Source organism: Sinocyclocheilus grahami, unplaced genomic scaffold (genome assembly GCF_001515645.1).
Source record: "Sinocyclocheilus grahami isolate Dianchi unplaced genomic scaffold, SAMN03320097.WGS_v1.1 scaffold14.1, whole genome shotgun sequence".
Taxonomy (NCBI): Eukaryota; Metazoa; Chordata; class Actinopteri; order Cypriniformes; family Cyprinidae; genus Sinocyclocheilus; species Sinocyclocheilus grahami.
In genome coordinates, this window is record NW_015505193.1 from 3201310 (window position 1) to 3215362 (window position 14053).

The window sequence follows — 14053 nt, forward strand, 5'->3', positions numbered from 1 at the left end:
CATATTGTATACTGTGCATAGTATGCAAATGTTCCGTTTGATTATGAAAATATTGTAATATGTGCTGTTGTAGTTCCTCCAGGAACAGGTTTGGAAAACATTGTTCTACTGAATCATGATGAGTCAAATGATAAGGATTTACAGAGCAAATATATGTTTTAAAGTCATATTCATTCATTACTCATCTGATATTGTCAGTGATAACGAGAGGATGATGGTAAACACTTGAATGCTGCACTCTTATAACCTTTTTTATATATATTTTTTATTTATTTATTGTAATATGAGGGACTATAGTGCACGTCTGACTCACTTGGTGTCCAATGCAAGATAAAATATATACAACAACAAAAACACTCTCCATTTAGTGTGAAGTTTGTAATATGTAAATCTGCAATAGATTATTTGCTTGTAAATCATAAAAATAAAAGTAGATCCTTTACAGATTCGATTGATGTATTGCTCTTATCTGTACGATCAAAACTGAGTTTCTTTAGGGGCTTTCAAAAAAATGCAACAAAATGCGCCTGCGCGTTTGTCGACCCCAGAGGGTTAATTAATGTCTAAGATAATTGCTCTATGATAATATAATACTTTTTTATTTAGTTATCTACAAAAAAGAAAAGCACCTCTATAGAGGATCATATCGCTAAAATTAAAAATACATTTTACATTATTGTATACAGCAATCATTTAAACCTTTTAACTTTATCTCAAAAATGGATTAAAAACTCTATTTTTTAATTTAGTGCATAAAATGTAAAATGTACTTCTGGGTCAAAGTGACTTAATATAATGGAGAGTGTCATAATCATAAAATTAGTAACCTTTTTAAGAAAATGTTGAGTTCACACTGTAGCAAGCCTACTTTACATTTTTAAAATGCACTTTAAATTTATATTTTGTGCTAAAATGTATTATATTGAAAGGTAATTACTATATTGTAAACTTTGTTTCTCTTTCAATTTCAACTTTTTGTGTTACACGAGCTTCGACTCGGTTTTTAAAGCCAATGTATTATAATTTAAGTTGAAATACTTATACAGCCAATGGACTATACGCACCGAGCGTTCTTTAGAACGTCTAGAACTGTTCTAGAACTTCAAGTGCAGGAAGTCACAAAGTCTCATGTTATTTAAAAATTAAATAAATAATTAAGCCCAGACACCACCAGCCTAGAAGGGTTAATTATTTACATACTTAACTAGTTAACAACTAATTCAATAAGTTAATTATTAATGGTATAACAATTAAATAATAATGCATTATATATTTTTAGATTTAATTTTAAAACTAAAAAAATTTAAGTTTTGTCTAGAAGCTGCTAAATACGTTCAGCCAATACAGACTTGCTGCTGTAGTTCGTTCCGTCCATTGCTACAGTTTTCACTGTCAGTCATAACAATTTAGCGGATTCACTCGTGCAATTTTTTACACCCGTGTTTGTCATTCCTGAAACGGTATACGGTAGTATATACAGTATGGTCCTCTTAGACAAACAAAACTTTTCTTCAAATTGTGAATGGATTATGTAGAGAAAGGCCGCTTCCCTTATAGCACAACTGATTAAAAATGTAAGGCAGCAATGGAACCCAAATTTTGAAGTTGAAATGGATGGAATTGTTTTTAAATTGTGTGCTGATGAATTGAATCAGGGGTGTTTGATTAGGAAAATATTGTAATATGTGCTGTTGTAGTTCCTCCAGGAACAGGTTTGGGAAACATTGTTCTACTGAATCATGATGAGTCAAAAGACAAGGGTTTACAGAGCAAATATTTGTTATATTATTCATTCATTACCCATCTGATATTGTCGGTCATAACTAGATGATGACGGTAAACACTTGAGTGCTGCACTCTTATAACAATTTTTTAAATTTTTTTTATTTATTGTAATACGAGGGACTATAGTGCACGTCTGAGTCACTTGGTGTCCAATGCAAGATAAAATATGAACAACAACAAAACACTCTCCAGTTAGTGTGAAATTTGTAATATGTAAATCTGCTTGTTAATGTTTAAGATAATTGCTTTTTCCTAATTGTGTGCTGATGAATTGAATCAGGGGTGTTTGATTAGGAAAATATTGTAATATGTGCTGTTGTAGTTCCTCCAGGAACAGGTTTGGGAAACATTGTTCTACTGAATCATGATGAGTCAAAAGACAAGGGTTTACAGAGCAAATATATGTTATATTATTCATTCATTACCCATCTGATATTGTCGGTCATAACTAGATGATGACGGTAAACACTTGAGTGCTGCACTCTTATAACAATTTTAAATTTTTTATTTATTTATTGTAATATGAGGGACTATAGTGCACGTCTGACTCACTTGGTGTCCAATGCAAGATAAAATATGAACAACAACAAAACACTCTCCAGTTAGTGTGAAATTTGTAATATGTAAATCTGCTTGTTAATGTTTAAGATAATTGCTTTTTCCTTATGGCTTTCAGTTTTCTTTTATGTGGACACATTTATATGGAAGTTTGTTTCCACCACAGAAGAATTTTTTTTTTAAAGTAACTGCGACTTTTTATCTCACAATTCCAACCTTTTTTCTCGGAATTGTGAGATTTAAGCTGACAATTGCGAGTTACAAAGTCAGAATTGCAAGAAAAAAGAACTTAAAAAGAAGATCGAACTTATATCTATGTGTATAAACTTTTTTTCTCAGAATTGTGAGATATAAACTTGCAATAGTGAGTTATCAAGTCCAGTTCTGAGGGGAAAAAAGTCAGCTCACTTGCAAAGATATTTTCTCGCAAATACGAGTCTCACAATTTTGACTTTATGAATAAAAAAGTATAGAAGTATAGAAAGAAAATTCAGAATTGTGATTTTATATCTCGCAATTCTGAGAAAAAAATCTGTTAGATAAGAGAATGCAATTATATTTAATTATTAATTATCTTTTTTTTTTAAAATTATTATTCCATGGCGGAAACAAGCTTCCATACATCTATGCCCAATTTTTATTATTACTTCCATTATTATGACAGCATTTTTTTTTGAGAGTTTGGTTAGCTAGCCAGTCCTAATCCTCATTACATAATGTATTAATTTTCTCAAAACGTAATAAAATCTTGAGCTCATAGTGTAATAATGATTTTTCAATGACAATTTTTCACATAATGTAATAGGGCAGTATATGAAAAATGTATTCTATTATGAACACACTGCAGCAATTTATAATGGTATCACAATTCATAAGGTAATACCAGCACATCATGTATAATGTCGACACATGCAGATGCAAATTCACAAGGTGAGACAGTTACACATCAGTAGTAATTAATTGTGAAAGAATCAAATATACTGTATATCATTTTATGATTTAAAGGTGTACTCAGCAAGTTTCATTTGGCTTAAAAAAACGAAACTAAACTAACCCTAACTATCAGAGAAAGGTCTTTGAATAAAGAAATATATACAATTATATTTCATTGTGTTTTCAAGTAAATCATAAACTGATAAAAACTCACATAACACAAAATAAATATTTTGATTTCGCTGGCCTGTGACGTTTTCCTGTGTTGACTCGGACTCGTGATTGGCCACTGCTGGATTTAGTCATGTGATAAATCATTTAAAAGAACGCACTCAAGACGAGCACTGTCAAAAGTGTTTGTGCAGCAACAGCTTAGATAAACACCACAAATCGCAATTGCATCCCTGAACACTATGAAGACAGTTGCTCTGTTTCTGCTGCTGACTGGACTGTTGGGCTGTGCACGAGGTGAGTGACTTCAGTAGCATTTTCTATTGATCCTTTTGAACTGCCTCACCTGCAGCATTTCTTTTTGTGTTATTTAATATTTGAATATATTCCAAGCTGAATTTGCTTTTTATATCTCTCTCTACACAGGCTGGCAGAACAAGTATGATGGGGTTCTAAACTTTAAATGTCCTGCAGGCCAGTCAATATCCTCCATAACCAGGTGAGTACCGCTTATGAATGTGTATTGAACGATTATAAACATATAATAAACTATCAGACTTTTAAAGACAAAATTGTTAAATTATTGTAAACATTATATTGAATGGATATTGATTGAGTGATGCAATTGAATTGTTTTTGCCATGAATATAACCATTGCTGCTGACATGGCGTTAAATCATAAATAAATAATTATAATAAACTGTCAAGGCTTCCTTGAATCATGCTGCGTTTACCTCAGTTTTCATGTGAATTACCACAAAAATGATTTAGCGTGACAAATTCCGAACAGAAGCTGTCAAAGGAGAAGCATTCAAAACGCATGTATACCAAGTGGAAACAATAAACTTCTAACTGAATCACCAAAAATGCTGTTTAATACTCTAGGGCAGGGATCCTCAAATCTGGCCCACGAGATCCACTTTCCTGCAGAGTTTAGCTCTAACCCTAATCAAACACACCTGAGCATGCTAATCAATGTGTTCAGGATCATTAGAAAATCACAGGTAGCTGAGTTTGATCAGGGCTGGAGCTAAACTCTGCAGCGCATTGGCCCTCCAGGGCAAGATTTGAGGAACCCTGCTCTAGGGCTTTCCTCCCACCTTGCTCGATTTCCAGGATATTGTATATAATTTGCGGGCATCTGGGAGCCGCTGTCAGTATGAGGAGATTTGGGATGGCTGGGAATGTCAGTTTTAGCTTTGCCATAGAAGAACATAATATATTGCTAGAAAACTCCTTAACATTTCAAATTTAGATGTAAATATCAATGTAATTTTGCTTTTTAAAAAAAAAATAATAATAAATACAAATGTCTCCATTCCAACTTATGTTAACAAAGCGAACACAACAATCACTATGAGGACCGGGTTTGGGACTTTGGCTGTCAAGCCACCAACGGCCAGAGTGAGAGTTGTTTCTGGACAAGTTACGTCAATGACTTCGACCAAGTGATCTTCTTTGAGTGTCCAGCACAACACGTGATTGCAGGAATGAGCAGCTATCACAGCAACCCTCATGAGGACAGACGGTGAGCTCTGATGTTTGACCGATTCTCATCTTTAAACTTGAACTCTCTTGAACTCCTCTGAGCTGATGCCAATACCATGTTTTCACACAGCTGGCAGTTTAACTGCTGTAGAAGTAATTGTATTTCTGCAAACTGTCATTGGACCTCGTACGTGAACTCCTTTGATGAGTACTTCCACTGGACTGTGCCTTCCCGGAACTTTCTGGTGGGCACTCAAAGCTACCATCAAAATCGCGAAGAGTGGGTAGAATTTATGTTATTTCTAATGACTAATATGCGAAGCCATTTCAAGTCGATCATGTCAGATTGTGAGCTCTGCTGTTCACTAATGTGTTGTACTTCTTTCAGGGATCGACGATTTCGGTTCAAGGTCTGTTCCCGACGCAGATGTTGATTCCAAGATTCAATATTCTCTCACAGTTCATGATGAATGTTCTCTCATGATCCTCTGAAATAAATGCAAGTTGAAAACAAACACTGCAGCTGATCTCTGCGTTAAATTAAAAAAGGATAGGCTTGTGTTTGTGTGTGTGTGTGTGTGTGCGTGTGTCAATAGGCTGAAATCATAATTAACCTCTAAAAATTTGCCAAATTCAGACACTGGCCAAAAAAAAAACTAAGTTTTTCACAATATTGAAATTCATTCCAGCACATTGGGAGTGTAAAAGTGATTGTGTGGTGAAATAAATACTACTTCAAAAAAAGTAATTTACATGAAAAAGTTAGTACAGGCAAGAATAAAAAAAAAGAGTAAATTCTATGCTAGTACTCAATTTAAGCTTGTAGAAATTAAAACGTTAATATCAGCGTTAGAAAAAAACCTATTCAACTTTCTGATACTCACGTTCCCATCATGCACTGGGGCATGAATAATTAATAAAGCTGCTGTTTTTCCAGCTGTATGAACACTGTTTTATCATTGCTTTTCTTGTTAGGTTTAGTAACTTGCTGTTTTGTGACATCTGGAGTTCATTTTCTACTCAAAAGCACACATTCATAATCAAAAATGATCCATCGAATGTTAGCGTTATTGTGTATTGTGTACCAAGTAGTGAGTATTTGTTGTCTACACAATATCTACTGTATTATTTACATAGACGTTTCTAAGTATGCATACACTTTAAAAGCTTGGCTTAGTTAAGTGTTGCATTGTTTGAGTAAAATATACGTAAAACAGAGTATTGCAAAGTAAACTTCAACTAAGTAGAAATTACTCAACAAACTTTAACTGGCCAAGTTAAAGTTACTTAGTTATTTTCTTTGTTAATTTCACTTAACTTGACTCTTTATTCCATATGTGACGTTTACTTAAAAAAGAAAAATGAAGTAAATTTAACTTATTGTTTTTATAGTGTGTGTAGCAGCTCATAATGTGAAAACTGCACGTAACGTAATAAGTATTAACATTAATGTAATAAAATTTTCATAATGTAAAAATGTCCTCAGAATGTAATAAAATTTTGAGCTCATAATGTTTTAACAAAATACCAGTTAAAACCATTGGCATACCCTTACAGTACATTTAAAAAAATCTAAATCTAGTCTTAAAATACCTGTAATTTAAATTAATGCAATTATTAATATTATTATTATAAACATAATGCATTTTTTTTGTCGTTTACATCATTTATACAGTTAGTTTTTTCTATGAGATGTCACTTTTGTTTTCATTGCATAGCCCAATAATGTCTTTAGTTTGTTATTTTTATTTAGTTAATTATCTACAAAAATGGAAAGCACCTCTATAGAGGATCATATCGCTAAAATTATAAATACATTTTACATTTTTATAGCCTTTTTAAACATTTTTAAACCTTTTAAATTACTCTCTCAAAAATTGATTTAATTTTTCTTTTTATTTAGTGCATAAAACTTTAAAATGTACTTCTGGGTCAAAGTGACTCAAAATAATGGAAAATGTCATAATCATAAAATTAGTAACATTTTAAGAAAATGTTAAGTTCAGATTGTTGCAAGCCTACTTTAGATTTTTTAAATGTGCTCTACATTTACATTTTGTGCTAAAATGTATTATATTGACAGATAATTATTATATTGTAAACTTTGTTTCACTTATTACTTAATTTGTTTTCGTCATAAATTTAACAAAATTAAACTTATGTTACTGACGCTTGTTATTGAGACGCAATGTTATTGACAACATGATCTCATGAGAATTCGTATGTATTTTACGTAAAATGTGATTCTACAAAACGTACATTTATTTAAGTTTTTACAGATTGATGACACCTAAAATGTAAATTATTTATGTATTAATAACTTTACAGACTTACAAATGAATCTTTATGAATAGTGAAATCATGGCATTAATATTTTGTTGTATTGTATTCAGTTGTCATATCAATGGCATTATGTTCATTATTATCAATTGCAAATCCTTTGTGAAAAAATGTAAATCTTTTGTACGGATGTCAGATGTCAAATTTAAAAAGTGGTCTCAGAGTTTTTGTATCTACAGTCTCTAACTGAAAAAAAGATATGCTTCAAACACTAATTATTTTATCAATTGGAAAAAGTTAGGATTTATTCAGAACACCTGAAACCCAGTTTTATTGATAAGTGCAAAAATGACTTTACAGACATTCATATACATTTACAGTCTTAGACCTATCAGCATTAAATTCTTAGGTCAATAATGACAACATGTTTCCATCTGGTCTTTTTTCAGATTTGAATTTGAGTGTTTTTGCATTTGAGGGAATTTGTGAGAGTCTCAGCACTGCACTTTGGTACAATACTTGTACTTCCAGCACCGGTCTCTGAAAAACATGTAAAAAGACATTATATTACTATTGAAAGGCAGTTTCACGTGACATTATGATTCCAGCATCATATATTGCGTCATCCTTTTTCACTATCTCATGAAAACCTTTATCAATATTCAAATTAACCAAATAAATCAAGTAAAGTACAGAAAAGTTTTTCCCCCTCTTAAATATTACAAATATGCTGAAACTATTAATCTTAATTATGCAGCTCACTGTAATACTTAATTCTGATTGGTTATTTGTGGCATTCTGCACTCAAATATTACTGAATAATTGACCGTGTCTGTATCTTTATTTCCTAAGCAGCCTTGTAATAAGCAATCATCCAATCACTATCTCAAAACAATCCCTCAATATGTGAGCCTGGAGCACAAAAGCAGTGTTGAGTCGCTGGGGGATATTTGTAGCAATAGCCAACAATACATTGTATGGGTCAAAATTAAAGATTTTTCTTTTATGCCAAAAATCATTAGGATATTAAGTAAAGATCATGTTCCATGAAAATATTTGGTAAATGTTCTACCGTAAATATATTAAAACTTAATTTTTGATTAGTAATATCCATTGCTAAGAACTTCATTTAGACAACTTTAAAGATGATTTTCTCAATATTTAGATTTTTTTGCACCCTCAGATTCCAGATTTTCAAATAGTTGTATCTCAGCCAAATATTGTCCTACCATAACAAACCATACATAAAAGCAAAGCTTATTTATTCAGCTTTCAGATTATGTATAAATACCAATTTCGAGAAATTGACCCTTATGACTGGTTTTGTGGTCCAGGGTCACATATGAAGCCTGTTTATGAGTATGTCGAATTATTTTGGGGAGCTGTACTTACTCGTGCTTGTTTTCATGGTAACTTTCAGCACCCACCAGGTAGTTATGGTTTGGTACTGTCCAATGGAAATACTCATCAAAGCAGTTCACATAAGTAGTCCACTCACAGTCAACAGTACAGTGGTCGTTACTTCTACAGCAGTAAAACTGCCACCTGTGTGAAAACACAGTAATGACATCGGCTCGGGCGAACTCGCACAAAATCAGTGCAAAATCAGAGCTCACCGTCTGTCCTCGTGCTTGTTGTTGTGGTAGCTGCTCATTCCTGTAATGATGTGGTGTGGCGGACACTCAAAGGTGAATTTTTGGTCAAAATCATTGACATTAGGTGACAAGAAGCAGTCTGAACCAGAGTCAAACGTGTCTTTACAGCCGAACTCCCACATTCGGTCCTCGTGATGATTATGATGTTGGCTTTGGTTTCGTTAAGCAGGGAAACAGTGTAATAATACAGCTGAATTATCATAACATGACATTCTGATTATATATGGGTCAAAGACGCTAAGATGTCCGCATCAAAAGAAATTTACAAAAGTGACTATGTCCATAGAAAGCACATTAAATGTAAGTAAAGTGTCTACTTTTAAGGTTTCAAATAAGTTTTTGGAGAATAAAATTTAAAAATTTGGTTTAAATAATGTTAAATTGTCCTTCAGTGTAACACAATATTTATGTAAAAATTCAAACAACATGCTTATTCTGACGTGTACATATTAAAATATATAAAAGAATAAGGGAGCATATTAAATTTTATTGTGTTTTAAATTAGTAAAAAAAACCTTACTGACCAATGGGCAAAACCTAGGATAGTGGCACATTTTAAAAATGTAAAATTACAACTAATTAGTATTTGGGGTGAAAGTAATTAGTCTTTTAATATATCATAAATAGATTTTTGTTGTAAATATGCCTGACAAGATTGTTACACTGAATGGCATTTTAGTGGGTGTCTTCTGTAAATCAGGGGAAAATGTATGATGTATATATATATTTTTTTGGAAAAACAAAAACAAAATTGCAGTTAAATTAAACAGAAAAACAACAACAATTTAAAGCAGTATTACACTTATTGTTTTTATGCTTAAACCCTTTTTTGTCTTTGACCCATATACGTACTTATGTATTGTATTTCATTAATAAAACAAAAGCATTGTTTTTTAGAATTCATACTTTACTCAAGTAAATTGAAATTGAATTTTTGCCAATTTCCAAACTAAATATGATACTTTTCATCCTTACAGTTGATTTTTTTTTCACATTTTTTAAGCGTTGCAAGCTAAGTGTATTGTATTTTATGACCAATAACGTGCATTTCAGTGTAAACTTGTTTGGACACGATATGTGTTTTTGGCCCTTTATATTTAAATTAGTAATATTTTGACAGTATCTCTACCATTACCGAAGTACAGTCTGCTTTCTACTCACCTTTTTATATAGGATATTGACTGTCCTGAGGAGCACTTAAAATCTAGAGGCTCATCATAGGCGTTCTCCCAGCGTAACTCTGTCAGATTAGATTCAGATTGAACAAGCATACACTATCTACTGATTAATAAAAGGAAACAGTTTTTCATAAAGTGTCCTACCTTGTCCATTGGCCAAGAGACCCGTCAGCAGTAGAAATGAAGCTGCTCTCCTCATGGTGTGGTGGAGTGATGTTACAAGACAACTTGAGACAAAACTTCTGCTTTTATAAGGACTTCAGGACTTAAGGTCACCTGTACATAACGTAAGGTCAGTCTGTTAATTAACAAATGGGTTCTAGCCATGTTTGAACAGGTGGGACTGATTTCAAAGCCATTTACTGTCATAAAAAAAAAAAAATATATATATATATAAAGCGCAAACATCTCTGGCATTTCTGCCTGAGATATCTTATTATCTGTGCCAGGTCAAATTAAACTTATGTTATTGATGCCTTTGGAGAATCTTTCTCACAGTTCAGCCAGTCTGACCTGTTCACTGTGTAGCTTTGTTCATTTTTATCAGGGCATCATGGATTTTTGTCTGTGGGAAAACAGTATGTGTACCTTTAACAGTAAACATAGATAAGCAGAGCTGTAAATTAAACATTACTATGTTAGTTCAACATGATCTCATGAGAATTCGTATGTATTTTACATAAAATGTGATTCTACAAAATGTACATTTATTTACATTTTTACAGACACTAAAACATACAGTACAGCAGACGTATTTACACCATTTAAACATACAATACTGACATATTGATGACACCTAAAATGTAAATTATTTATGTATGAACAACTTTACAGACTTACAAATGAATCCTTATGAATAGTGAAATCGCGTCATTAACATTTTGTTGTATTGTATTCAGTTGTCATATCAATGGAATTATGTTTTCAATTGCATTATTAAGTACTCACTTACTTAATATAAAATAACTTTTCGTTCTGTTCTGTGTGATTTTTGCTGCCAACTCATTTCAAAGAATACATAATGCTAAACAAGGCTAAATCCTTAAAAATTAATAACATATCTGCAATCGTTTAACCATTACTTATCATGAAATATTTACTTTGTTTGCCGTGGGACACAAAAGGCATTTTCTCTGACATGCTGTGACTGACAATAGAACCATAAAATAGAATACACCAAAAACTGCAACATAATTACAAAAGGAGTGAATTTTATTAGTGCGCTGTAATCCAAGTCTTCAGAATCCATACGACTGCAAGGAACAGAACCAAATCCAAGCCTTTATTCGGCGATCTTCATCTCCATCCTCAGCAGTGACCACTGTAGCCTACTTCTTTCAATGGAAAGTAGCTAAAGCCCGCTTGAAACGTCGATAGATGGCATCATACGCTAATTAGCATATTAACAATGTCGTTGCTTTTACATTTGTTTGCCTCTCTGTGCTGACATACTATATTTTAATGCAGCCAAATTCTCATTAAAGCTGTTTTCATTTATATATTTTTCTGTTTCTGCTATCAGACAATGGGATGAATATGAAATAGTGACTATGGCCCATTAAGGCTACGTTTACACTAGTGCATTTTCGTTTTAAAGTGCAAAACTTTTGCTACGTGCATAAGCATGTTGTTTACACTTCTCCAGAAAACGCTGCAGACCCCGTTTTAGTTTGAGAACTCTGGGCTTGCATTTCAGTGTAAATGGTCCAAAACGGAGACTTTTGAAAATGATGGTGTGGCTGCCTTGTCCTTGATGACCATGTAAACAATAACATGGAGACTGAACTGCAAACTTTCCTGGCTTTGCTGTCATTTTTAGCTGCCATTGTGCAGAGAATGTGAATGTGTTTCGTCACAGCGGCAATGTATTCTGGGAATTTAGGTCACGGGATCCACAGCGGAGACTGGATAATATAGAGAATGTAGACGTTTGATATTATTTAATGTTTATATTATGCTACTTAAGATCGCGTTGGAGTGGTTAAGGCTCACTTTACATCATTTGCCGTAGCCCTTTGCACGACCGGTGTGAAAAACATGCTTTTTTCAGTGTTAGAAAGCTGAAAAAGCTGAGGTAATTCCTGCAGACATTGATAAGGGCTATGCCATAGCTCTTATCAATGTCTGCATTAAATACCTCTGCTTTTGATTAACGCTATGTTGATACAGTAAGCGTTAATCATTCGAATGCGATCTTAAGTTGTGTATCATATAAACATAAAATAATATAAAATGTCTACATTCACTACGGAACTCGGATGAAAGATAAACTGAAACTCGGTATGGTAAACAACTCAAATAAGATGTGTCTTAATAACTGATGTCTGTAGATTTATTATATACAGTGGTTTGCATTAAACTGTAAGCCCTAACACCACAAATAGAAGAAAATCAAATATGGAAACGTTATCTTGCGGCAGCTCGTTGATAGCAGCCACTTGTTTGGACGGATTAAGTTTCATTCATTCATTTATTTGATCGCTTGCATCGTTGTTTGTTCGGCATCTCTAATAGTAAGAATCTTCAACTTGGTTCATTCAAGGTATTTATTTGCATAGCATCCACAATACACATCGTTTCAAAGCAGCTTCTAGTAAGTTCTGTTACCTCTATAAAGGCTTAATTCTTTACACTGAGCAGTTTTACTGGGCAATATGATGATATATAACAATGATAAATGATCCACTGTTTGAGGTCTAGCTATGTATTCTCCCCTTTAAAAAATTATTTGCTACTCTAACCAAAGTGTTTTAGCAGTTAGCCTATATCAGTACCACTGTGGTGAAGGAGACTGAATAATGAATGTTTGCAGCCTCTCAGACAAACCACAGAGCAATTTTTTATTTAAAGAGATTTACATATTAGTCCGTTTTATTCTAAGAGTATGTAAGATGGTTTTCAAAAATATGAATAGTAAGCGGTTGGCTTTTTCTATGGTGATTTGCATGTGTTTACACTGTGTGCTCCTGAGCGTGACCTAAAACATGGCGGAATCCAACGCGGCGTGACGTAGATTCCCATTTTCTATACAGCAGCTGCCTACATGCACAAGAGGCAAGCTGTGCTTAGAGCAATCTGCAACAAAAACGTCCTTGACGTCATGTAACATTAGAGTTAAAAGCAACAGAAGATCTATTTTAACTGAAATTGCTGCTCCTCACAACCACTCGTTGAACAGAGCAGACGCAGAGAGAGGTGTGTTCGCACTGGGAAAGCAAGACCTTGTACCGGAGAGTCTCAGAAACTAAATAGATTTTTTTCAAAGAAGTCGCTAGGCGACCTTTTTGGAAAAAAGTTGCTAAAGGAGTCTGAAAAGTCATGAAATCTAGCGACAAATTCGCGAAAGCCTTGTTCAGACTACACGATTTTAGCCAGATTTTGGCACGATCTGGTTGTCGTGGGGATTGGTAAATGACAATGGGCGCCGGAACGCAAGATTTAATCGTTTCATCTCGTGTAGTGTGGCGCATAGTGGACGACAACCGATGCCACATCTGTGACGCTTCACGACGTCACCACAGAAAGACTATCATGTTTAATATTTTTTCCTCCGTCACATCTGCCAAAAGGAGCACAGAAGTGCTGTCATACATGCTTTCAAACAAGCCAAAACGAAAGAGAGACAATAGGTATCGGTCCTGCTGGGTTGGAATTTTACAGTAGAGGAAATGTACTTGGAGCTATGGCAATAATACTCCTGCATTTATGATGTTTCCTCGAGGGACGACCGCGACAGAGTAAAAAAAGGTTAAATAAACTCTACTTTACTTCAGTTCTCTTTGACAGTCCATACTGTCCTCTTCATGGAATTCAGATTTGTGTCCACTGTAAGGTTTTCTTTCTTTTTTGGGGCTTTTCTGACAACAAGAGAGGGCAAAACACACTGTTTGTTAGAAATGGTTTGTTTACGATCACGGCACCTTCTGTCTAGTTCCGCCATATTGATGACAGCACGCACATCATTAATGATGGCAAGCGATGAATGGTCATGTAGCAACGTGTAGT

At 33.7% G+C, this 14053-nt stretch overlaps 2 protein-coding genes across 2 annotated transcripts; one reads left to right on the top strand and one right to left on the bottom strand.

Annotated features, from left to right (window-relative positions):
* Positions 1-3643: 3643 nt before the first annotated feature.
* LOC107601123 (hemagglutinin/amebocyte aggregation factor-like) lies at positions 3644-5396 on the top strand. The gene is made up of 5 exons (XM_016293161.1): positions 3644-3744; positions 3874-3946; positions 4787-4975; positions 5066-5215; positions 5324-5396. The coding sequence occupies exons 1-5, from the start codon at positions 3690-3692 to the stop codon at positions 5367-5369; spliced, it is 513 nt and encodes a 170-aa protein (XP_016148647.1). The 5' UTR covers positions 3644-3689; the 3' UTR covers positions 5370-5396.
* A 2155-nt stretch (positions 5397-7551) lies between these two features.
* Positions 7552-10303, bottom strand: LOC107601130 (hemagglutinin/amebocyte aggregation factor-like). The gene is made up of 5 exons (XM_016293175.1): positions 10193-10303; positions 10032-10110; positions 8832-9020; positions 8608-8760; positions 7552-7755 (listed from the first exon to the last, which is right to left on the bottom strand). The coding sequence occupies exons 1-5, from the start codon at positions 10245-10247 to the stop codon at positions 7710-7712; spliced, it is 522 nt and encodes a 173-aa protein (XP_016148661.1). The 5' UTR covers positions 10248-10303; the 3' UTR covers positions 7552-7709.
* Positions 10304-14053: the final 3750 nt, after the last annotated feature.

What these genes read in the sequence shown, in the direction of transcription:
- LOC107601130 (XM_016293175.1), bottom strand. Translation starts at nt 10,247, where the DNA reads ATGAGGAGAGCAGCTTCATTTCTACTGCTGACGGGTCTCTTGGCCAAT. An exon ending in TCAATATCCTATATAAAAAG is followed by an intron (nt 9,021 to 10,031) that starts GTGAGTAGAAAG and finishes ACGAAACCAAAG; the next exon opens with CCAACATCATAATCATCACG. An exon ending in AACAAGCACGAGGACAGACG is followed by an intron (nt 8,761 to 8,831) that starts GTGAGCTCTGAT and finishes GTTTTCACACAG; the next exon opens with GTGGCAGTTTTACTGCTGTA.
- LOC107601123 (XM_016293161.1), top strand. Translation starts at nt 3,690, where the DNA reads ATGAAGACAGTTGCTCTGTTTCTGCTGCTGACTGGACTGTTGGGCTGT. An exon ending in TCAATATCCTCCATAACCAG is followed by an intron (nt 3,947 to 4,786) that starts GTGAGTACCGCT and finishes ATGTTAACAAAG; the next exon opens with CGAACACAACAATCACTATG. An exon ending in TACCATCAAAATCGCGAAGA is followed by an intron (nt 5,216 to 5,323) that starts GTGGGTAGAATT and finishes TACTTCTTTCAG; the next exon opens with GGATCGACGATTTCGGTTCA.